Source organism: Rhynchophorus ferrugineus, unplaced genomic scaffold (assembly GCF_030347505.1).
Source record: "Rhynchophorus ferrugineus isolate W39M unplaced genomic scaffold, kcgeb_rfMv2 rfM1, whole genome shotgun sequence".
NCBI classification, from domain to species: domain Eukaryota; kingdom Metazoa; phylum Arthropoda; class Insecta; order Coleoptera; family Curculionidae; genus Rhynchophorus; species Rhynchophorus ferrugineus.
This window is the reverse complement of record NW_027472580.1, coordinates 38061761-38087319: the sequence shown is the minus strand read 5'-3', so window position 1 is coordinate 38087319 and position 25559 is coordinate 38061761. Positions and strand designations below refer to the sequence as shown.

At 31.0% G+C, this 25559-nt stretch overlaps 1 protein-coding gene across 1 annotated transcript in view; it reads right to left on the bottom strand.

Moving 5' to 3' along the window:
- LOC143197009 (protein EFR3 homolog cmp44E) overlaps window positions 1-25559 on the bottom strand; it is a 36115-nt gene that overhangs the window by 3878 nt on the left and 6678 nt on the right. Inside the window, exons 2-7 of the mRNA XM_076405038.1 lie at window positions 13845-14001; window positions 13133-13335; window positions 11050-11303; window positions 7261-7514; window positions 2122-2256; window positions 1857-2064 (exon numbers count right to left, since the gene is read on the bottom strand). Of these exons, the coding sequence (XP_076261153.1) occupies window positions 1857-2064; window positions 2122-2256; window positions 7261-7514; window positions 11050-11303; window positions 13133-13335; window positions 13845-14001 (1211 nt within the window). The remainder of the gene's footprint in view (window positions 1-1856; window positions 2065-2121; window positions 2257-7260; window positions 7515-11049; window positions 11304-13132; window positions 13336-13844; window positions 14002-25559) is intronic.

The window sequence follows — 25559 nt, the reverse complement described above, 5'->3', positions numbered from 1 at the left end:
CTGCACTACTATCGGTAGGGTTCTAGGCGCGTTTTTGTATGTAGTGGTATCCCCCGAAGACCTAATCTACATAATTAACAATTGTATATCTGTTTAATGTATTTTACTTAAATTAGAGAGCATATTTATGTTTTACGATTAGTTCTTGTTTCTTTCGATGCAATGTATCCTTGTAAAGTTATTATGATATTACTATATTTCTCTTTAGTTTGTTCTATTATTATCTGTATACATCTCCTTAACGCATTTGCCATATCTGCAAAACCGTTAGTGTTATTTCTCTCCTCATACATGTTAACCAAACGTTCATGTATATTCTGAACTACAACACACATGCTCATAAAGCTTTCACACTCTATCATACAATTCACTACAACTAAAGCATATTAATTGTATATTAACCTTTAGTGGTTTCCTCTTGCATCACCCTGTCTAGGTAATGTCAGCATTTAATCATAAACTAAGATTCATAAGGTTTTATTCACTTTCACTTTCAAACACACTAATCACTAATAACTTGCTTAAGATTCTACCATTTGTCAATTTCTTCTCCAATGTGTCAGATCGGGCTCACACAAACCAAAGATGCTATTTTCAACAATGCATCTTTCCATAAATCAAGACAGTTTAAATGGTTTGAATATCCTCCTCGACCTGAATATCTATTGTAATAATTCTTTGCAATATGGCGTATTGTATCAACTCAACTGGATTAAAAATGCAGTGATAGGGAGGAAGATGTAATATTCTGTGACCACTCAGTAATCTGATCTAATATGTATCTTTTCTCAGGCTTATTTCTAAAAAAGTAAATTACATAAAATGCAATTAAATATTTCATTTATATTTACCAAGAAACAGCATGAAGGATTATATGTCTGCAATGAATAAATATTATGACTAACAAAACCTAATCGACAGTTATTCCAACATTTACTTTTTGCCATCAGCTTTTGTTTTCTTTAAAATATTTATTATCATCTTGCCTTTAGCAACCCAATGTACCATTCTGAACTATTTATGTCTCTTTTAAATATATAAATTGATATATTTCTTCCTTGATTTTGTTATATGTTTTTAAAAATTTTATTCTCTTAAAAGCAATCTCTGCAATCCCATTAAACCCCCTCGTGGGTTACCTTTACACCACTTAAATCCTTTATTATCCAAAAATGTATAAACGGATGTTCTACATCTCTCAAATAGCTGTATACCTTTTGGATTTTTATGGATACTTTCCAGACTAACAATTTTCTCTGAAATATTTGTATTAAATCATGGTACGATTTAAAAAACTACTTACTGTTTTATACATTTCGTATATTTGATCTCTGAAACACCAAAACTGATCTTAATTCGTCACCTGTTTCGGATAAACACGGTCTCGTTTTGGCGAATTTAAAGTTATATTGTTTTATATTTTTTAAGATATTTTAGTGACCCTGTCCGTACTAATATAAAATGCAGCTGCAAGGCGCATAAAATATTTTCAATAAAAACCGCGGCGATTTCAAATTTATTAAAACAAAGATTTAAAACAATGTTTGCCGGTTTATAACTCGTAATTATAATATTTTGAAAAATTATCAGACTTTTGGCAAACGGACAACTTTTGCACGCTCAATCCGTTACATGTTCGAACTTCTTTAACAGCGTTCTATCTCTTTTTAGATAGAATAAAATGACAAGGATAATAATGTCTGACTGTAAAATTAATGTACAACTTTAGACAGACACATATTGATACTCATGTCATTGCTATTTGGAATTTACTATATATTGTTTAGCGTAGTGTACTAGAGCACAAATATATAGAGTTGCGATTGTAGACATTCAATTAATTTTAAATAGCTTACTTCAGCTTTAAATATATAACACACCAATGACATCAACGACATCACGATGGCATGTACATGATGGCAGGCCTCCATATTTTTATGATTGATATTTAAGATGAATTCTTGCATACTCATAGCTAAACAAACTAAACTGGAAGCCACGTATGAGCACGGAACTTCAACGCATGTTATAGCCATTAGCCCATATATATTTTCCAAGTTGATTCTAGAAATAATAACAGATGATTAGTAACAGGTTTTACTTAAATAGATGAAGGAGTACCTATTAGTGTAATGGTTCTTCAGCCCTTCTAGTATAACTCTGAATATATGATGACGTTGTTTCTTATAAAATATTTTATCTCGCACACTATATCTTACTATGTTTATGTTATAGCTGGCATCCTTAAAATATATTCTAAAAAATAGAAATCGCCATATTGATAAGGTATTAACACGCAACGGTTTTTAAAATTAAAAAAATACGATAGAATGAATAGAATATAACATTATTAGAAGCCACCTTGCTTAATTAATTAAGCAATTGCATAAAAATGTATTTGTTTTTATACGTTTTAATTTTCTCAGGTAGTATGATATAATAAGGATGGTTGCAGTAAACATCTGGTGCATTTTTCATAAAATTGATTATTGTGCGGTCCAAAAACGTATGGTTTTGAATGGATTAATTCCTAAGTAATGAAATTTATCTGAAGTTTACAAAAGCTAAAACATAGTCGCATGTCCCTCGGAAACGATTCAAAATTTGGGATGCGAAAACACCGGACAAGCCGGTTGCCATATTTACTGAATACTGATTCACAAATATACTGATTTACAGCAATCCGGAGATCAATTCAGTAGGAATCCGTATGATTTTGTGCGCGGATTAGTCACCAAGAATGGGATATGAGTACACCATTAAACAGTTAGAAACCAAACAGCAGTTGAAGCTGTTTGTGGACGCCGGTGGTGCAGAGACTCCACTATTATAAGAATGTTTTAGTAGCTAGGATTTGTAGTCATTGCACATATGTATTTCGTAAAAAAATAACAGATTTGCTATATAGTGGCTGCATATGGCTGCAAGAAAAATATGTTTTCTTTTTTTTGTTGTTACAATCTTCAATCCTTAATACAATCTCAATAAATTAAAAAATTATTTATCATTAATATCATAATATTTGTAACCGTAATAGAAGATAATATCATAGTATTACATGTTTAACTATACATAATTGGTTGAAATATATATATTTATTAGCGTTGGGAATTATTGACTGAAAACAGTCGAAAGAGTCGATAGTCAGAAATCTATAGACTGAAAATAGTAATTACTATTTTCAGTGAAACGCATGGTTCGAATTTTTTTTCAATTCGTGATGTCAGACGGAGATATACAAATCATTTCCTGTAAAAATTGTGAGATATGAAAGGAGATGATTGCTTGGGGCAGTTAATTTTATATGTGGTAATATTGTCCAACGGTAGTATATGCGAGACGGAGTATAAATACCTTCACGAAATAACTTTAAAAAAGAAAACGAAAAAAAAAATTACTGAATACAATTATAATAATAATACATAACATGTAATTTATAATTTAATTTTAAACGCAGTAGAATTACTTTTAAATTTGAATGTTCTGTGTATATGTAAAAAGGAATGGAATTTTTCCATGGAATTGAGTAATACCCTACAAATATTTTATTGTATTTTAATATGTTAATTAGTATTTTTAAATAATACACTATAATAACTATAGACTATGCAATAGAACTTAAACAAAACCTAAAATGGTCGTATCCGACAATCTGCGTGCGCGAGAACTTTCTTAACTTCGGTGATCCTTTGTGATAGTGACATTTCAAATTATGTGCTCTTTTTTGGTTTATTTTTTGTGATGGTGGCACTTTGCTGCTAAGTGAGAGAGAACTTTTCTCACTTTGATTAATTACAATTTACGATCTATGCCGAGGAGAAGACGACCTGACTTAGGTCGTCGCAGTCAATCAAATGTGCGAAGAGCTACCTCACGTGCTAATCGCACTGATGACCAGAGAGAGACAGATCAAGAAAATAGTAGTATTCTAGTAAAAATTAAAATAATAGATAGTAGTACTGTCAGAATTGTGTTCTTTAGAGAGTGACAATGAAGTAGATAGGAATGCAACGAGTTCGTGCACATCAAACACAGCAACAGCGAGCACGACATAATGAAATTGAGCGATTTCGCAGACACAGTGCTCCTGTGATCTTAGAACGAGCTGCATTCCACTATGATGCGGCAATAGATTATTGTGCCGACAAATTGGTTACAATTGGGGAAATGCCAATAATTTGTAAATATTGCAAGGCGTTAAAATACAGTGGTAAATCTACTGGATTATGTTGTGCTGGAGGCAAAGTAAAATTATCACAATTGGTTCCACCACCAGATCCTTTACGCTCTTTAATTTCTGGGATTGGAAATTATTCTAAGCACTTCTTGGCCAACATTCAGAAATATAACAGCTATTTCCAGATGACATCATTTCATGCCCACTTTCTCACAGTTGACCCAAAATTGCATGCAGTAGTTACCAAACACATGATACATGGACCTTGCGGAGTTTTCAACTACAATTTACCCTGTATGTCGGCAAGTGTTCCAAGCAATACCCAAGAGACCTGATTGCTGAAACCATAACGAGAAATGATGGATACGTATTGTATCGCCGGCGACCAGTTGCGGACAAGGGGCGATCGGTTGTTGTGAAGGTAAGAGGACAAAATGTTGATGTAGACAACCGTTGGATCGTGCCATACTCGCCAATATTATCCAAAGCTTTTGAGACTCGCATCAATGTGGAATATTGTAACTATGCGAAGTCGATAAAGTACATATGTAAATATGTTAACAAAGGTAGCGATATGGCCGTCTTCGCTGTAACCAATGCAAATGACGAAATATCACAGTATCAGAAGCGTCGCTATGTAAGTAACAACGAAGCAATTTGGCGTATCTTTTCATTTGCGATCCAGGAAAGACGCCCTACAGTAGTCCATTTGGCAGTCCATTTAGAAAATGGTCAGGAGGAAAAAAGTCGAGGATTCGAGGTTGTCGAGGATCTCAATGCGCCCATTCAGAATTTTTTTCCGGGACAGTTGGTTTCCTTCAAATCAGTCGACATCGTTATGAACCAGGACGACGTAGTCAACTATCCCACGGAGTTTTATATTCACTGGAATTGCCTAGGATCACTTGTCATCATGCTCCGTAACATTAATCAATCTCGACTGGCAACAAGACTGGCTGTGAAAAAGATGATGAATAATGTCATTAAGGCAACAATCATAAGGTGAAAATACAAAGGAGAGGATGTCTTGATCCCGCGTATACCGCCGATTCCAACGGATTTACCATTCGATTTTAAACGTTAACAATTTCCAGAACGATTGGCCCTTGCGATGACCATAAATAATTCTCAAGTCGTTGGAAGTTTGCGGAATCAACTTGGAGGTTCCCTGTTTCGTACATGAACAATTATACGTGGCGTGTTCGTGCGTCTGAAATCCGTCATCTTTGTTTATTTACGTACCACAAAACAAAAAAAAAGTATAGTTTATCAGAAAGCTTTAAATTGATAAACAAACTCTATCAAAACTGCGTGTGTATGTAAATATATGTAAATATCTAATTGAAACCTTACAAGTAGCCAGTATTTCGGAAAACTCTGTTTTTAAGTATGAAACATCGTGTGTAATTAATCGAAAATAATAATAAAAATTCATTCATACCGAGAATTTTTTTTTATTAATTACGGATTATTAGGTCTTTTATTTATCGATTGAGGCAGTACGAAGTCTGCCGGGTCAGCTGGTACTATATAAATTTAACCATATACCATAACATATACCATAAAAAAACTAATCCATGATATAATTAAAAATGATCTGAATAAAATGATATTGAACGGAAATATATATATATATATATATATATATATATATATATATATATATATATATATATGTATATATATATATATATATATATATATATATATATATTCGTACATATTACATATAAATCTATGTAATAATAAATTGAGTACATTTTTGTAGTGGCTAAGACGACAGAGCCAGAACGTTAAAAATCAGTCGAATGAAACAAGTCCAAGCAAAAATAGTAATTAAAAGTACGACTAAAACAGTCGATAGCAAATAGTAACAAAATCAGTCGGACCGAAAATAGCGACTGAAAACAGTGGACTGAAACAGTCACTGGTAAAAAGGCGTAAAAGCAGTCGAAACAAAAATAGTTACCAACACTAGTAAATAGAAATAAAATCAGTCGGACCCAAAATAGCGACTGAAACAGTCACTGGTAAAACGTAGTAAAATCAGTCGAATCAAAAATAGCGACTGAAACAGTCGATAGTAAAGAGTAGTCAATTACGGACTACTTTTAACTACTAATAATTTTTACTACTTTATAATTCAAGATGACGGAAATGTTTAGTTTTCAGTGTATTTTTTCACAAATCGTTTTAATTTATTAAAACCTGAAACATTGTTTTCAATGTATCAGGTTCCTAATATTCCTAGTACAGGGTATTATTTTCCTAGAGGAACTTAATGCCTCGGTAAGAGTTATGTGGACCATAAGTGACATTAAATGTTACAAGAAAATTGCAAAAGTGAATATTTGGATTATTTATATAACAAGATATAATTAAATGATATATAATAAGGCATAATTAAGTGTATTAGTACTTATAAGAATAAATTATATCCGCTTATTATTGATTGTAATAATACTAATATTTAATTAAATATTAGTAATATTTTTATTTGTAACAATCGATCTAAAATATATTTTAAAACAGTTTACGAGAAACGTCAAAATAAATCGTACTAGGCAGGATTGTCAATGTGCTATTTTAGGCAAGCCCGCTACTAAAACTTTCATATATTAGTGGCGTTTGGTGGTTTACTGCCTAAAAAAGTGAAATCAATCACATTTTCCAGAAAGGTTATAACCAATATATCTTGGAATGCGAAATATCCAGTTAATTAATTACAGTGCCTTAGAAAGCACCTAACAAACACTAGTGAATATTACTTCAACTTCAACTGTTGTTGAAGAAATGCCAGATTAACTACGTTGAAATCAATATACAAAAATATTTTAACTAAAAGTCGAAATATACTATTATCAGGTGTTTCTCAATTTGTAAACAGTAAACAGTAAAAGCACAAATGTCGTGAATATCATTAAAAAATTTCATAGATCAGTTAAAAAAAATATACCAAAATTGCTAATTGATTAACATTTGTGTGCATGATGGACATTTATCATAATGTGATATGAAACCACATCTAAAAGGTAAAACCTAGACGTATTCTTTATTTTAATCTATTTTATGGTATTTCGTACTTGGGTCTTTCAAATTCTGCCTTGTTATTGTGACGGTCCAATAAATTTTGTAATATTCTTGTCGCAAAGAGATGCTCGATTGGGTTTTCGGATGATAGCATTTTCCAAATGTTATGTATTAATTCTTCTGGAAAGGAGTGGGCGTATGAACTGCTTTTATGTCGCAACGCCGCATATTCTGCTATGCTTCCCAGCTGAATCGTAGTTTCGTCGTCCATTTCTTGTAGACTGATCTTTCGTATTGTAATAACCAACTAAAAATAAAGTTTAACGAGGTCTAAATATTTAAAATATTTTTCACAAAGTTATTTGAAAAAAGGAGAGTATATGAAAAATATCTTCACAAATTATTTTAAAAAATAAAATATATTCTTAGTTCTTTAATATTCAAGAAGATATTCTGTATAAGAATACTAGAGTTAACAGGATAACACAATAAAAGTAAGTCCGTTACGAAAGAAAATATCACTAATAAATTATGTTAAATTTTGTTGTATTTGTATCAGAAAATATATATTTTCATTTATTCTTTTCTTATTTTATTCTTTTCTGAAAATATATATTTTTATATTCTTTTAGAATTTTGAAGGGAATAAAATTTCGTAAAATATATAATTTCTTATTTATTTTCAAATTTGTAATTGATAAAAATGTAAATGTGATGTTGAAATTAAATTTTCGTAAAAGTATATTGAAGTTTTAGTGTGCGGCTTACAGGTAAAATTAGAATTTTAAACATTGGTGAGATTTACTTGTATACACTATTATATTATTTACAAACTTGAATAAGTAAACAATGAACTAGCAAAGCCGGAGGAGCTCCAGAATATAGTTATATTAATCTTATTAATATGTCGTAAACAAGAAAAAAATAGTATAAAACTATGATGTGACGTTTCTGACAGTACACTTTCTGAGAACATTTTGTACGCAACTTGTTATTTATCACAAGATTATTTGATTCAGCACTATCAAACTAAATTTGAGTTTTCGTAAACATTAAGGTTTAAGCTAAAGGTTTTTTCGAGTCCTAAGAAGGTGATCATCCAGGAAATATTCTAAAAAACAATAAATAGCTTCAAAAATATTTACAACAATACTTTAGTTAATAACTAATATTATCGTAATAATATAGGAGTAAGAAGTGTCCTGTACAGGGGAAATTTTAAACTTTGGTGAGATTTACTCGTATAAACTATTGTATTATTTACAAATTTAAGAATAAGTAAACAATGAACTAGCAAAGCCGGAGAAGCTCCAGAATATAGTTATATTAATCTTATTAATATGTCGAAAACAAAAACAAAAATAGTATAAAACTATGATGTGACGTTTCTGATAGTATACTTTCTGAGAACATTTTGTACGCAACTTGTTATTTATCGCAAGATTGTTTGATTCAGCGCTATTGAACTAAATTTGAGTTTTAGTAAACATTAAGGTGTAAGGTAAAGGATTTTTCGAGTCCTAAGAAGGTAATCATTCAGGAAATATTCTAAAAAACAATAAATAGCTTTACTTAAACAATACTTTAGTTAACAACTAATATTATCGTAATAATATAGAATTAAGAAGTGTATAGGGGAGACCTTCAATATTTGTTTTGTGAAGTACCTTAATTAAATGACGTTTTTTTCGATTAGTTTCATTGATTTGTTTAAATTACTATGATGACTGATGACCCTTGAAAGCACCTTTTCCATATTGCCTAATTACTGTCTACGTGTTATCGCGTGATGTTTATTGTGGATACAATTTTTTCTGTTCCTTTACAATTACTTTTACAATTAGAATATTTCTTAATTATTTCCCTTGAAACATAAAAAATATTTTATTTTGCTTGCAAGAATGTAATTAAATTATATGTATTAATCATGAAACACACAATAAGTTAATTTATTATTTTATTTTTCATCTAGTTTTTTTTCGTGAATTGAATATGTAAAATGTGTTCAAATGAAAGAATCAAGTTTTCATTGAGCTAAAGTACACTACGTACGTACAAGATTTTATTATAAAAATATAAAAAGATATTTAGAATATACTCTATTTTTCAAAATGTTCGAAACAATAAGGTAATTGAGAAAAAATTATAATAAATCGAATAAGTTAAGATTTATTAAGCACAAATCTAAACTTGGAATCATAATAAGAAATGCAAATTAAAAAAAAATTTTTCATTAAATTTTAGCCTCGTCAAAATAGTCATCCTTATTTTTAAATACGTGTACACAATTTTTACTCATTCTTTTTATTTGCGTATTAAGCAAGTCTATATTCTTTCATTGACTTTGTACGCATTGCCACAACTATGCTTAGTTCGATGGGCATCTGTTCTTTTCTTTACTATTAAGTTCATTCCATACTAATTCCACAGCAGAGCAGAGAGATCTGGCAATTGTGATGACCATTTTGTTATAACATTCCTCGATTCCTTTTTGATCTAATACCCCTTACATAATTTGGACACATTTTTTGGGCCATTGTCTTGTTCAAAAATAAAATATTAGCCAATTATATTCACTCTAGATGGAATCGCATTTTTTAAAATTATTTTTAGATAGTAGTCGATTCTATATTCTATTTGATAGTATATAGTAATTTTAATTGTATAGCCGGGTTTATTATTATTAAATGATTGCCAAACTATTACTTTATAACCACTATTTAACAGTCTGCATAGTAGAGGATTCCGGGGACCTTTCACCTCTTGATAAGCGCACCAGATGTCTATTTGATTGAAAATATCTGAAACTTGTATATATACGTCCATAGGACATCTTTCTAGTTTTTCTTTGTCTAGTTTGTATACGCTTTATCTCACTCTAGTCTATTTTTCTTATAACTACCAGTTAGTTTAGGCTTTTTTTAGCTTTTAATTTCTCAGCGCGGCAGACAGCAAATTTGTCTTTAGAGCTATCGTTGAAACGAATTTTACTCATATTTCATTTAACGTAGCAATAATAATTTGAGGAATAGTTAAACGTCGATTTCGATTCGATAACATTACAACATCATTACAAGCTATCTTCTTCCTTTTTTGTAGATTTGGGAGATCCAGTTTTCTTGATTTCCTCCAATAACTAATTGCAGGCTCATATTACAGATAGCAATAGACTGTTCAAGAGAAATCTGTTTAATTTTTGCCATTTTATGCGCCTACGTTCAGTTAAAACTATTACATGAACGTCACAAAATGCATTGAACTTTAAAATATTAGTTTCTTTTTCTAAACACATTTGTAAGAGACTATATTCAATATATAAAAAAACTGGTAATTTTAAGTTTTAAGGTCCAAATTTTTGAATGATAATTTACATTAGAATTTTAAAAAGGAAATACTTAAATTTTGTTTTATTAACTATTTGAAAACGTAATGTTCTTTATATCATTTAGAAACTTTAATAAAAAATATGATTTAGAATTTAAATTTGGTTTTATTGGGGAACGGGGGTTAATCATGTGACGCCATAGTATCACGTCTAAGTGATGTAATCTACTGAAGAATCAATCAAACATTTTTTTCTTTACAGCTGCATATATTGGAATTTAAACTGGACAATGAAATTGCTGGAGCGACGGTAGTAGTAATGTCATTTAATAAATGAGGGATGCGAAACTTTTTTCCGAGTCCCTTCTCAATCCCTATCGTTCTATAGAGTCTTGCAGCGCTTTAATATTATTGATTTTTTTAAAATATTGATATGATGTTCATTCATATAAATTAAAAATGATAAATGTAGTTTCATTACATATTATTTTAAATATATCAAAAACATTAAAACTTACCAGGGCCATCAGATCCTCGTTATTTAAATTTTTAGTAATATTTCTTATGCAGATTGTTAAACCTTTTCTCATTGGACCGTAATGAAACTCGTCATCGGGTTTTGGATTGATGCTCTTGATTAAAATAAACAGAAAGCGTTTTATCATGTTCTCGGATATGTGGCGCCATTTAATCAATGCCAAAATTTCGTATAACACTTTTATCAACATTCTGGTCTCCACATTACTTGATAACGATGTTTGTTCTGCAGTAGCTAAAATTAATCAAATACTTACGATACAATTGATCTAAGAAAAATAAATGCAAGACAGGCAAACATAATATTAAATATTGATTGAAATATAGTTTAGAATTAATTACGATGAGCTTGTTTGTGTCTCACATTTGTATATTTAATTTATAGTAATAGTTCAAAACTGAATCTACCCTATGCATGACATATAATATGAAATTATTATGCATCAATGAACATTTGCAAGGCAACTCTTGAATATCATGTTTCGTTATCTTTATTAATTTAGTTTATCTCAAGAGAATTTTCTCTACTGTTGTGAATGTTGCCTAATCCAAAAATCTTGTAAAGCCAATCCTCAAATTCAATTTAGTTCTACAAATTATTCAGATCTGCTGCATATATTCATGATATTCTTTGTACTAATAGTTTGTTTAATGCTCCAATGATAGTAATAGTAATTAAATGCTTACACATTTTTGATCACCGATATCGTACGAAAGTAAAGATGTGAAATAAAGCACATTTCGACCTTTATCTATGTTATCTAAAGATACAGAGGCGCTAATCATGGAACGCTTAAAATTAAATTGTTGACCTTTATTTCCTTTGTTTTTTAATTTAATGGAATCTGTTGTCGCCGATCGAACACTATTAGAAATATATCACGATGTCATATAGAACGACTTGGAGGATCAAAACCTTTCAAAACAATTAATTGTAGGACTTATTGGTCGAAACCCTATTCATATTCTGAAAACTTTCTGAGAAATTAGGAGTAGAATCCAATGTTTCCAGGAGTTTTTGAGCGCTGTGAAAAATCCAAACGAAGAAAAAATGGCTACAATATGAATTAACTGATAATGCGATTTCCATTGATAATTGACCAGCAATAGCGATAAAGAGACGCAAAGACATTCCCACACATGATGTAACCTTGTGAAGTTACGTTATTGCAGTTCGAATCCGAAATTCTGTTATACTTGGTACTCGGCACACATAGAGCTTTCGGATTACTATTTAGACCAATGCAACAAGACCGAAAATGAGTCGATAATTGAATCCTTGCCAAACCAACATCCTTCTTTTGGCGCAGTATCTACATGTTGCTAGAAAGATGTTGCTAGTACCAGTGTTGGCATTTTTAGAGTAAAAAAAAACGTGAAACCATGCAACCATTTAATATTATGTACTGGCAACTCCTTCGTCTGGTTGGGAGATTCCTGTATTGTAACGGTTTTCTATAATCAATTTTCCATTTATTCGGTAGATCTAGTTCATGTGGGTCTCATATCTCTCATATGTTCATATGTTTACTTATGATTAACTAATTTTATAAAAACTTTAATCATAGTTGGTCTCTTATGTTTTTTTTTATCTCGACATAATATTTATCATAGAAAACAACAATAATGATAAATCAATAGATTATAATTCAAATAGTGTTACCATGTTCTAATAAACCATTAAGTTTATAGTGTTATTAATTTATAGCGGAAATCCTTCTTTCGTATTACTCCAACTACTGGAAGGAATACTTATACTTGATATTTAAAAAACTCGTTATAAAATAAAAGTAATACGTTATATATACATCTATCAACGCATGTTTATAGCGATACCTAGTTAAAAAAGGATGAAATCATATTGGTGGGCTTAATATTTTACATAATTATAAATCTACAATAATAAGAGAAATAACGATTTACTCAAAGTATACCTTCTATACCAAATACGCCAATAAAAACATATTTGATTTTAGTGGGTCAACTGTACTAAAAATTAGAATAACGTGTAAGTTTCACCGTTTCAAAATTGCACAATGTTTTATCCTACGAAATGCAAATTACATAGGATGTCTTCAAGAGCCTCTTCAATATCATTATAAAGATACAGTAGATCACAAATAAGTTCTGTAAGTCGAAATTCAATTGTCCAAAGTTTCCCTTCCTTGTAAAATATGATGAGAGCATTCAAAATTACTCGATGGGTGGATTTTGGAAATAGCCTGATGAGCTGACTGTAGGAATGCATACATTCTCTTGCTTTTTTCCTGAAAATAAAAAAATGCAAAAATTTGTTTTAATATGATTGTATTATATTGTAAAATAAATATTAGTGTTATGATAGTGTTATAAGCTAGCTGACATTCGAGAAGACATCAAAACAAGTACACTGCTGTTGGTGTCGCAGGATTTTGTAATTTTAGAACAACTTTTCTTCGTGAAATTTTCGTGAACTTTTGCTCGGTAGCAATCTTTCTGGCATAGGATAATATGACTTCCTTATTTGATTTCGAAAGAGAAGTCTGTGAAGAATGTGTCTTTGCATTTGTTCCTCAAATTTATATTGATTATCGCATCTTTGTTCAATAACTTCTTTTCTAATATTATAGCAAGCATTGAATTTGAAATGAAATTCGATTCTAATTAAAAATACAATGAAAATTAATTACTGTCATTTATAATATGGATACTTAGTGCCAAATTTGCAAAATAATCATGATTAGATATTTTATATGAAACATACCTTCTACAATTAGGCATATGGGTTGAGACTTACTTTCTTGTTTTGGTAATTAATGCAAAAGATCCAGTACGGAACCTTAATTGGAAATGGTGGATGCAGCTCATCATTGACCATATCAAATGAACAACATGATGGGAAGAGATATAAACAGGATCAGCTCTTCTAATAATATCATTTATCATGTGTAAAGCTGCAAATAATATATGTTTAATAGGTATTGTAATTAAAATGTGTAAATGAAGTAGAACATAAATATGTAGTATTATTTAAATATTTATTATAATTTTTTTGGTCTGGCCTAAAACCAGACGGAGGTCGTTTCGGCATGAAAACGGGGAAGTTAGTGGTGACGCGGTACCATCATGTCATCTAAGCTCCCATCATGTCCACTAACTCGCAAACGAGCTCGTTGTTGTTTGCGGAAAGATTGAGATATGAGGTGCTTAATTTCTGGGGTCAGTTTCCCTGTGAATTTGATTATTTCTGACAAACCATGGACCATTTAAGGTTCTTCTGAGGAGCTTATTTTGGAAAACTTGAAGCCGTTTCACCTGGTTGGGTGTAATACATTTGAAGGAGACATTAGATCCGTAGACGAGTACGGACCGAATTAATATCTTGTAAAATAAGCATTTAATGGAGATGCTAGAAGGGCAGATCAAAGAAGATAGCAGGTTTCCGGATTTGGGAATGTCAACCCAACCGTCGGTCGAAGTGGAGACCTAGGTACGTGACGTTATCCAGCCATGGAATTTTTGCGGTGTCCATCCTAAGTTGCTAGATGCGCAGTGCGTAACGCTTCTTATGGAAAATGATGGCCTAGGATTTCAGGGGGTTGATTTACAACCTCCAGAATTTGAACTAATTAGCCGCATGATCGAACTTGTTCTGTAAACGTTCTTGAATGGTAACCTCGAGCCTGGAAGCTTGAGGTACGCTAGCGTCGATTTGTTTTCGTCTCGAAATTTTGAAAGTGTTTTCCTGATCTTGACCTGGAAAGTTCTGTCCGATAGATAGGACTTGATGAGGGCGGTTAGGTCTTCTGGCAGGCCTACCGCAGGCACTTTTCGATTCAACAGTCGTGGCAGACCTTGTCGAAAGCTTTGGTTAGGTTCTATGTAAACTTATAAACCAGTATTATATACAATTTATTTTCGATTTTATGTTATTCTAAAAACTATTTTATGTGACTATTATTCAGGTCGGATAGTAGTAAATATTTTGACCCATGCACTGACATCGCGCATATTTAATTATTTGGCGAGTGCATTCGGATGAACTGATACTCTTTCAGTACATTGTAGTGGCATTTTTGATCATAGTCGATATGGTTTCCAGGGCGATATCGCACTGTATTAGGTTGTCACTGGTATAATATGGAGCGTCAACGATGCCACTTTATTTTTGAATCTTTAAATAATGGCTATATTAGATTTGCTAGGAATACTACAAAGTTCGATATCATACATCCATTTTTTTTTTACTCTTTGTAATTCCACGATCTGCCCTATAGGCAATAAGTATTTCTTATGTCTATATTATATTTACATGGCATGCAGAAAATCATTTTATTAAGCGATCTTCTGTATAAAATATTATCCCAATTAATTAGTCTTATACTAAAGCTTATTCTAAAGTCTACATATGTCCAGTAATCAGATCAGGTGGTGTTAAACATTTTAGTCTACGCACTTCACTATCACGTCGCAGATTTAGCTGATTAGCGAGTACATTAGGATGCACTGACACACTTTCGAAGTACTTCACACAAACACGTTGAATTATACTCGTTATAGGTTCTAGAGGAATATCGCGTTGTATCACTTTATTTGAAATATAGTACGGAACATCAACAATGGCACGCAACATTTTATTTTGGAACCGTTGAATGATGGATATATTAGATTTGCTAGCGGTACCCCATAGTTGAATTCCATATGACCAAATAGGTTTCAGTATAGACTCATACAACAACACCTTGTTATCTAATGATAACTTGGATTTGCGCCCGATGAGCCAATACATTTGATATAATTTCAGTCGAATTTGTTTTCGTTTGGAGATGTGCTTCTTCCAGGTTAGGCGTCGATCTGAATGCATGCCAAGATATTTAATATGCTCTGCTTGGGGGAGTTGACTATTATTGATATTCACAATGGTAGACATGTTCTTCTACGCAGGGTAAACGTTACATGGATGAATTTTGTTTCATTGGCTTTAATGCGCCATGTCTTCAACCATAACTGTATTTGCTCCAGGTGGGTTTGTAGGTTTATTGATGCTGAGACTGGATTTTCATAGGATGCCAAAATTACTGTGTCGCCTGCGTATGTTGCCACAGTAGTTATTTTTGTGGTGGGCAGATCGGGCGTATATAAAAGATACAGTATTGAACCCAGTAAACTACCTTGCGAAACTCCTGAATATATGGGATTTAATTCGGTATGTTCATCGCCTTGATTTACAATAAAATGTCTATCAGTGAGATACGATTTTAGTAACTGATAGTCCGGATGAGGCAGAAGTTTCTTTAGTTTAACCTGCAAGCCCGTATGCCATACTTTCTCAAAAGCCTGAGATATATCTAGAAAAGCAGCCGAACAATATCTTTTGGCATTTAGGTCAGTGTTTATTTTGTTTTTATAAGTCTGTACACTTATTCTATAGTCCCATGATTATTGCGAAACCCAAAATTGATATTCTGGAATAATTTTTCTTTTTTCTATTATATAGTTATATAGCTATACGTTCATATGGGTCTAAGAATTGACTTTTACAGTAATATATTATTATCCAAAGATAATTTGAATTTATGAATTATGGGCCAATATATCTAACTCAGTGTAAGTCCAATTTTTGATATTTTGAGAATGGTTTCGTGTGTTATTGTGAATAGCAATTAATTTAATCACATGGAAACAATCTCAACTAACTTTGAAGAAATTGCAAATGAAAAATTGAATAGTATAAAAATTCATAGGATAGCGAATAATGAAAATTCCTCAGGTTCTTATCCCATTTCATTACCAGCTCGTAATACATTGCACACATTGCTGATCCCAACTTGTACACATTAAACTTTTTATTTTTTATTCGCAAGCCGCGCTATTGAAAAGGTTCGAAATTATATTTTGAATTAATGTGTGGTAATTTTTCATCCTTTTGAATCCTTCCCATTACTTGTACACTTCTGGAAACAGTATATTTATCAACTGTTAAGCTGCCTGAAAATTATTTGAGAGATTGAGCTGAATTTTCGTCTAATTCATTTTGCAATTCATTATTTTCAAATATTCTTGGTCTGTATTAATATCTGTGTATACCCAACAACTCAAAGATGTTAAATGAAAAATTGTTATTTTATGTATAGCAATCAAATTCATCGAATTTAACAGTTAGATTATGTTATTTAACAGTTGTTTACAATGATATTACATTTTCACCAATAGATATCGCGGATCAATTAACTAATGCTATGCAAAACTGTGTACTATTGGAGTTTGGAAATACCAAAGCTTATTAAGCCACTGGATAGTCTGTATATCATGAAAATTTGATTAAAAATATTGTGGTTCATAAAAAGCGAAGTTCTGAAGGAAGATAAGACAATATATGCAGAAAGGATTTTGTTTCAAATGAGAGCTGCCCAGACTACTACTATGTATAACTCTTTCATATTTCCTTAAAAGAGTGGTTTGATGAATAAAGTATTTACGATGTAATCTTTTTATGGTAAGGTCTACAAATTCCAAATCGCTGGCAGATGGTTATTAAGATCTCCTAACCGTCACACATCGTCGTATTCACGCATCACCACACAATCACGAATTGTGAGAAACATATATTGATAAGAGCAAAAATATAATTGTATGTAATATAATTATATATATATATATATTCAATTTTAATCCAAAATAAAATATAACATATAAACTTACCATATCCTCGTTTCAAATGCAACTCATGTAAATCTTTAATATATTTAAGACAGCAATTGCAAATTTTTTTCACCAGTAAATTAAATTCAGTTAAAGACATTTTTTCATATATTCCAAATCTGGATTTAATATAATGTTTAACATATTGTTTCTTGTCTATAGATGTATCTACATCCGATATTCGGAATATATCTAAAGCAATAACATTTGTAATAATACACGGCAATTATTTTGATTAAAAATATTGTTAGAAAACTCACAACTTAGCTCATTTTCACTATTAATTGTACTTTTGGATTTAAAAACTCCAGACATTATTGATAAGGAATTATTTACTTCATGTGACATAAAATATGACAAATATTATATTCCAATTCCAATTTGGGGAAATGTTTTATTTAGTTCTATCAATGATAGCGCTGCGATCGCAAATCGTGATTGGCTAGTTTAAATTCCTGGTGCCGCCACTATCTCGCTCCTTTCCAAAAATGGGTTGATCATGTAAATAGTAGTAAGTTACATGGATAAACCACAATGTAAATATATCAACGTCATAGTGTCTGTCACGGACATTTTAGTGAAACATTTAGAATTACCCTTCCTTCACGAACAGGTATTAGGGTAAATGCATATCCAACATTGTTTTTATCAGGTATATATAAAATTATTAATCTACTACATGTCTGTTTATATATTGTTTGTTTACAGAAAATCAAAACTTACTTATGAAGATGTTAGTAGTAATAAAATTCAATTAATATACCAACTTGTTCGTATGCTGTCAGTGTGATGTCTCTACATAAAGAAGTCTTACAAGAAGGTAATAATTAAGATAACTGGATAATTAGTAGTAATAAAGACTATTTAATTGTAAAATATCCCTAAAATATTTGTAATACTTTAACTTTTGAGAACAATCAGTGTTCAATTATTTATTGTATTGTATATTTAAATTTAATTGCCTTGTTAAGAAAATATTTGTTACGGTGCCATCAATTAAAAATTTAATCGCTACTTTTAGGGGATTTATTAGCATAAAGAAATCTATTTTGTCTAAATTTACAAATAACTACATTTGTTTAACAAATCTTAACCAAGATTGCTTAAATAATTTTGTTGGATCTATTAGAGGTCATGGAGATAGAAACAGCATCCTTCATCTAGTATGTTCGAGAAATCTTTAAAAGGGCACATCATCACTTCAATTTTTTCACATTATTCTCCCGGAGAAAATTGTAAAGAAGATGAACATATATTCTTAATAATAACTTATATTCTTTTTTAACGGGAAATCTAGTACCACTTGAGGTTGTTAAATCACCAGTTGAGTCTATATTTTCAGTTCCAGAGAACTTTCCTCTGAGGAAAACAAGAGTCTAATATTGTATTTTTGTCTTATTTCAGGCTATTTAACAAAACCTGTGAAAAAGAGACAACATGCAATATTTGTCTACATTCTATATTAAGTAGTTCCACAGACTAAATACTCTAAAATCTAAATATCTTTAAAAAACACATACATTTTTAGTGTTTCAACTGTCTAATCCATAATGATTTTAAAGACCAAATTTTAAGTTATTATGAGGTGTGATTGTATTTTTTGATTTAATGAAGTTAATGCAATATCAACAGGGAAGAATTTAAAGTTTACCTTCTATATATCAAGATAAGTTGGAGCTCTAATAGATCCCATAAAATTGATGGCACTAAACAAATATTGGAAGGTGTTATAGAAGAATTATAGATATTTCAATTTTGCCTAGAATAGAGTTCATAATTGTTTTTTTTTGCTTTTTGTTTATATATATTTATATTATTTACACTTATGTATATATGTATAGGATTTTATTTTAATAAATTAATTTTAAAAATTAAATTTCATTTTCATTAAATACTGTTGCCCAATAAATATGACGTCACAAAATAATCACGCGAAATGGCAGACCAATCAAAGCAAAGTATTTTCCTTACAGGTTTCTACATAACTATTTTAAATTAACCAATCAAATTCACGTTGTCAGCGCCGCCAATGATTGAACTAAGCAAAACTTTGCCCTACTACTTACCATTGGAGTTGTACACTAAGAGCAAGATAGTTTTGAATTTTTTTTGGAAATATTAGAAGCTAGTAGATTAGAGAGGTTTGCGTGAAATTATTAGCAATATATTATTAGCTCCAATATCCAATATATACTCCAATATCTCCATTCCCAGCTATCGTTTCAGTGAGTTGATGTGGTTTATTGAAAAAATGACTTGAAAAAAGGAGGATGTTTTATGTTCGACTCTTTTCTTTTTTCTAGGCAAAATTCTTCTTTTATTCGAAAAAGTTCACTTCCGTGTTGTTCCCATTGGAACCATGTCAGGATCTGATGGGGTAGAATCCAGGAAAATTGAGGGGAATCGAGGGAGAAAGAAGATTTCGCCACAAAGTAGGATTACTTGCCTACTTATGTATTTTTCAATATTTCTAGTTAATTTTTCAGTTCTGCATCCGAAGATGGCAGATGAGATGCTGCCGAAACGTCGTGAAAAGATTAAAGGTTCTTTTATACGTTAATGAAGTTAATAAAACGTAGAAAATATGAAAGAGGGATACGGGATTGCCGTATTTGGTTTAACTACCAGGATTGATGGATCAATTTAATCAATTGATTTCCGTATTGTAAAATACCAATAGAGAACCTCATACTGAGCATGTTCGTGAAGCTGTTCACGAACGGGATATCTGATTCGAGATGGGTGTTCGCGTTCCTCACAAAGTATGGAGTTTTTGGATTGGAACACTTGGTGTAGTGCAAAAAAAGGCAGACTGGACGGACCAACATTTTATTTACGATTTAGAATCGCTTTCTGGGAGATTGGAAATTGGCTTTTTCTGAAGAGGAGTGGGTATAGGATGCTATACACGTATTTGCCTTTACATAGCGCATATTGGATTTGGGCTGCCCATTAGAATCTGCGGTCGCATTTTAGACCAATGTATGATGCTTTCTGGAGCCAGGAACTCTTGATTTGGAGGCAATGTGCAGGGAAGTCCTTCCGACGATGGAACAAAATAGTTTTACTCGGGTTAAACTAGAGTTGTCAGAACATATAGAACATAGAACATAGAACCTGTGCATATACAGGCATATATTGATAACGTGAATTCACTGCTGTTTTGAATAGACTATATATAGTTAATGTGTTTTAAACCGTTTATAATTAATGAAGATTATTTTGTTGGTGTTGAATTAAAGTTTATCTCTATTGTATCTGTATTGTCACAACATAGCAGTAATAACAATTATTACAAATTCCATTTATTTAATGATGTTTCTTATGTTTTTAATGATGAATATAGTATGATCACGTAAAGTTATATTTTACATTTTTCCGGAGAAAAGAAATCTAATCCGTTATGTTAAAAATTAGGTGTTCTCTTTAACAAAAGGCATATAGAGCTGTGAAAGAAAGACCCGACATATTTGAACAATTCATCCCAATATAAGTTAACAAAATTTGATAATAAGAAGAATCGTCTGTTTTGTTGGCTTACAAGTTATTTAGATTTTTGAAATCAACTTTTGTTTTAATGGGATGTCTGGTGAAGAAAAATATAAAAAGAAAAATTATTCTTGCTTAAAGACTGTTCAATAATTCATATGGTTCTGGAGACATAGATTACTACGTATAGTACAATGATATTAATCATTATACTAGCGTAGTAATTCTGATTCTGATTAATTTCAAGTTTCAATAGTAAATGCATTTCTTAACGAAACACTAACCGAATATTTCAGGTGATAAATACGTTAATTTGTACATCAAGAATTAAAATGAATATATAATAAAATATTAATAGTTATAAAATAGTTTCAGATTTTTAATTATTCATTTGTTGGTGAGTTGTTAGTTCCCACGTAGCTGTAAAGGCGAGATCCAAGAGCGAAATAAATAAGCAAAGAACTATGCAAATGTATTTAAAAATGTAAGTAAAGAAATTTTTAATCAGCCTATTGTATTTATTGTTTTTGTAGTATATATTTTAGGTGAAAAATATGTATAAAAGGTAAGGACTAAATGAGTACATAAATGAAGTAATAAAAATATTCACGAGATAAAATGACACTAACTACTTTTTTAAATTAGCCACTTTACCCTATTATAAGAGAAACATGATTAATTTAATTCAATGCGGTCGAATCACGACCACAGGGCGATGACTAGTTTAAAGTAATGCTGATAAAATAAACTCATAAACACTGTGTTAATCGTCTCTTTAATGTTTTTGTCTAGTTTTATTCAATTTGTTATCTTATCTTAAATAACATTAAATTCTGTACATTTATCTTTAATTATTACTTATTAAACTCTAGTCATATAATCAGTTATCTACATTGTCTTTGTTATTACATGTCATTTTTATTACACACTAGATATACTATTATGCGCGTTATTACAGCTCAGTTTGTATAAATGGAAAAGAACAAAACTTTGCTTGCTTTTAATGATTTTATTATAATCCGCATGTCATTTCTTTGCCTGGTTGGTATATATGACAATTAGTCAACTTTTAACTCTGATACGAATGCTTGCATCCATGGAAAATCAAGGACAATTGAAAATTGTTTAGTTTGAAATTTTATTGACCGAAAAGTATTAACAGGCTGGCATAAGGTCTCTTAATAAAGAATAATGTGGTAGCTGCGGCTTGAATTACCTAAACTTGCTATATAAAACAATACTTAAACCCATTTGTTCCTATGCAAATCCAAATATAGGATAATATTGGCTCATCTAATATTGTCATCATTCACGTTCGATTACCCATACTATGTCTCTAATGAAGTGATAAAACACAATATCCCTCTAAAGCATAAGAGGTATGATTCATACAGGATATTAATGTTAAATACTTCGAAGGAGAACTAGTGGACTCCTCAATCAGCTAAATGTGTGTGATGGCAACAAAGTACGTAGACTAACGGTAATAAGAATAAGATAACAATAAATTATTTCACAGAAGATTTTTTATATGTCATATATATAATAATCATTATAAAAAATATTGCCGGCCGGTCAAATTGCTGAACCACTACAGATAATACACATTCAACTAGTCGCGATTTTTATAATTGGTTTTTGGTATATTAGGATATATTTTTTAGCCATTTATCCTTTTTTTAATAAAATTATAATATTGATGAGAATCATTGTCTAAATCAGAGCTGTCCAAACCATGGCCCGCGGGCCACATGCCCAAGTCTATTTTATTTTCTTTTTTAAATAACAAAATTTTTGTAGAGATAATATTTTAATTTGATTTTTTTTTTGTAATACCAAATAATTTGATGAGCAAACTATTTTCTCTTCCGGCAACAAATTTCGTGTCTCTAGTGAGAAGTAGAAATTAACTGAAGAAATCCGTACATTCGATGAGAAATGGAAATTAGACTATTTTATCTCCAACAATAACAATAAACTTCAGTGTTTAATTTGTATGCAAGTTTTATCTGTAAGTAAAGAATATGATGTTAAGCGACACTGTAGTTCTTTACACGAAGAAATGTATAAAAAAAACAAATCGGTGGAGCAAGAGAAGTTATGATAGCTGAGTACAAAAAAAAAAAGCAAACAAGTATGTTTTCTAAAGTAAGTACAGAGAAAAAAACAAGTTTGGCTGCCTCATATTAAGCCTCCTTACAATTAGCCAAAGCAAAGAAACCTTTTAGTGATGGAATTTTAATTTAAAAAAATGCACGATATCAATGGCTAAACGCTGCATACTGCCAAAATTGGCGGAAAAGTTTGAATCTGTAGCATTAATTCATCAAACGGTTGGCAAGACAAATAGATGATTATATTTAAAAAAGTCTATGTGACCGTACTGTAGATTGCGAGTACAATTCAATATGTTTTGATGAAAGTTCCGACCAGATCGATATCATTCAATTAATAATATTTATACGTTGCATTTCGAAAGATTTTGTAATCACGGAGGAATTGCTGGATTTAGTGCCATTACATGGAACAACTAAAGGCAATGATATATTTGTAGCAATTAACAAAACTGTTAGGGAGTTCGGAGAATTTCGTAAATGCTCTTGTATTGTGATTAATAGAGCAAAATTGTTGTTGACAGAATTCTAAAAGATAAATTTCTGCAAAAGTAATACAATAATTAAATAACGATATTTTACCTGCATTTTATTTTAACAAATATTTTGCGATACCCAATGAATGTATTCACTTTTTTTAGTATATTTTAAAGTCTCCTTTTACCAACTATGGGCTTATCTGGACTGGATCTACAGTTTAACGTGGGCTCGAAACCACGGTCCTTAGCATTAAGCCTACCGACTGGCGAATGACCAACTTTATAAATCATCCAAGAAGACATCCGGTCTTACCCAGCCTGGTTACTGGCGTGACTGGGATTATTTTCATTGTTGGATTATACACTCTTGCCTAGGACAATCACAATTTTTAAACAATCACAAACATAATTTTATGACCAGGCCTCAGCAGGATTAGAACCCGCGCAACAAAAGGAGAACCATCCTATCGCCTTTACCGCGCCACCAAACCAGCTTATTCATTTTTATAGATCTATCTAGTTCTCTACCTATCCTATCTAGTTCGGACAGTCCTGGTCTAATTCATTCTGAGATTAGAACCATAGATTCGTTCTCAATTTACATCAACTAAAGTGAGGTATTTACTGATCGACGGCTAGCTGGTCTAAAGTTTCTGAAGAAATTCTCTAATGCTTATAAACATCATTATTAAAACACAATAGAAATAATACAGTCTATTTATATTTGATAACGTTATCTCAGATTTTCAATTTAAATTTTCTATTATTGTTTTGTTTACAAATATTATCTAATATATATATATATATATATATATATATATATATATATATATATATATATATATATATATATACATCACTACATAGTATAAAACAAAGTCGCCTTTTCTGTCCCTATATCCCTATGTGCGCTTAAATCTTTAAAACTACGCAACGGATTTTGATGCGGTTTTTTTCAATAGATAGAGTGATTCAAGAGGAAGGTTTATATGTATAATACATGCATAATATACTAAGGCAACATTGCTAATTTTAGAGGTTTCTAACGTGATGTCGTAAATTAACCTATTTTTTTAGGCTTATTTAGCAATTAGCAAAAACGCTGCCTAACCCTACGAGTTAGATCAAATTAATGTACTACAGTATTTTACACCATAAAAAGTCTACAAAAAAGTCCGCGATGGTATATGTTTATCTTTTAGGGATAACCCACATTAACCATTTTTATTGTTTACTTTTTACATGAGAAAATGGCTTATTTACGAAGCTATTTTAAGCAATACGGCATTAATCCTTATCGAATTAAGTACCTTAAACACAGTGTGCAATTAATATAGATCAATATGGTTCCTTACAGCATGTAAATTAAACAAATATTTTCGGAGATATTACAAATTTAAAATTTGCGTTTAAAAATGTGTAATGTAATAAAAATTGTATGAATTTAGATATTCCAAAGATAGCAGGAAATCTTCATAGTAAGTATAGGGGAAGAGGAATTGTTCTACTCCAAATTTAATGCGTGGAGGCCAAGGGCAGTAATGAATGAACCAAAAATACTGGATCGATTTTAATCATGTTTTCATTGAGTGACATAGGCATATATATTTTATGCCCGTGCAAAGTCGGAGCGGGCGGCTATGTTTTTATATACAACGTTCATATTTTTTCTGTAGTATATTTAAATTAGTATCAGCATTGCACCCGTGCGAAGCCGGGGCGGGTCGC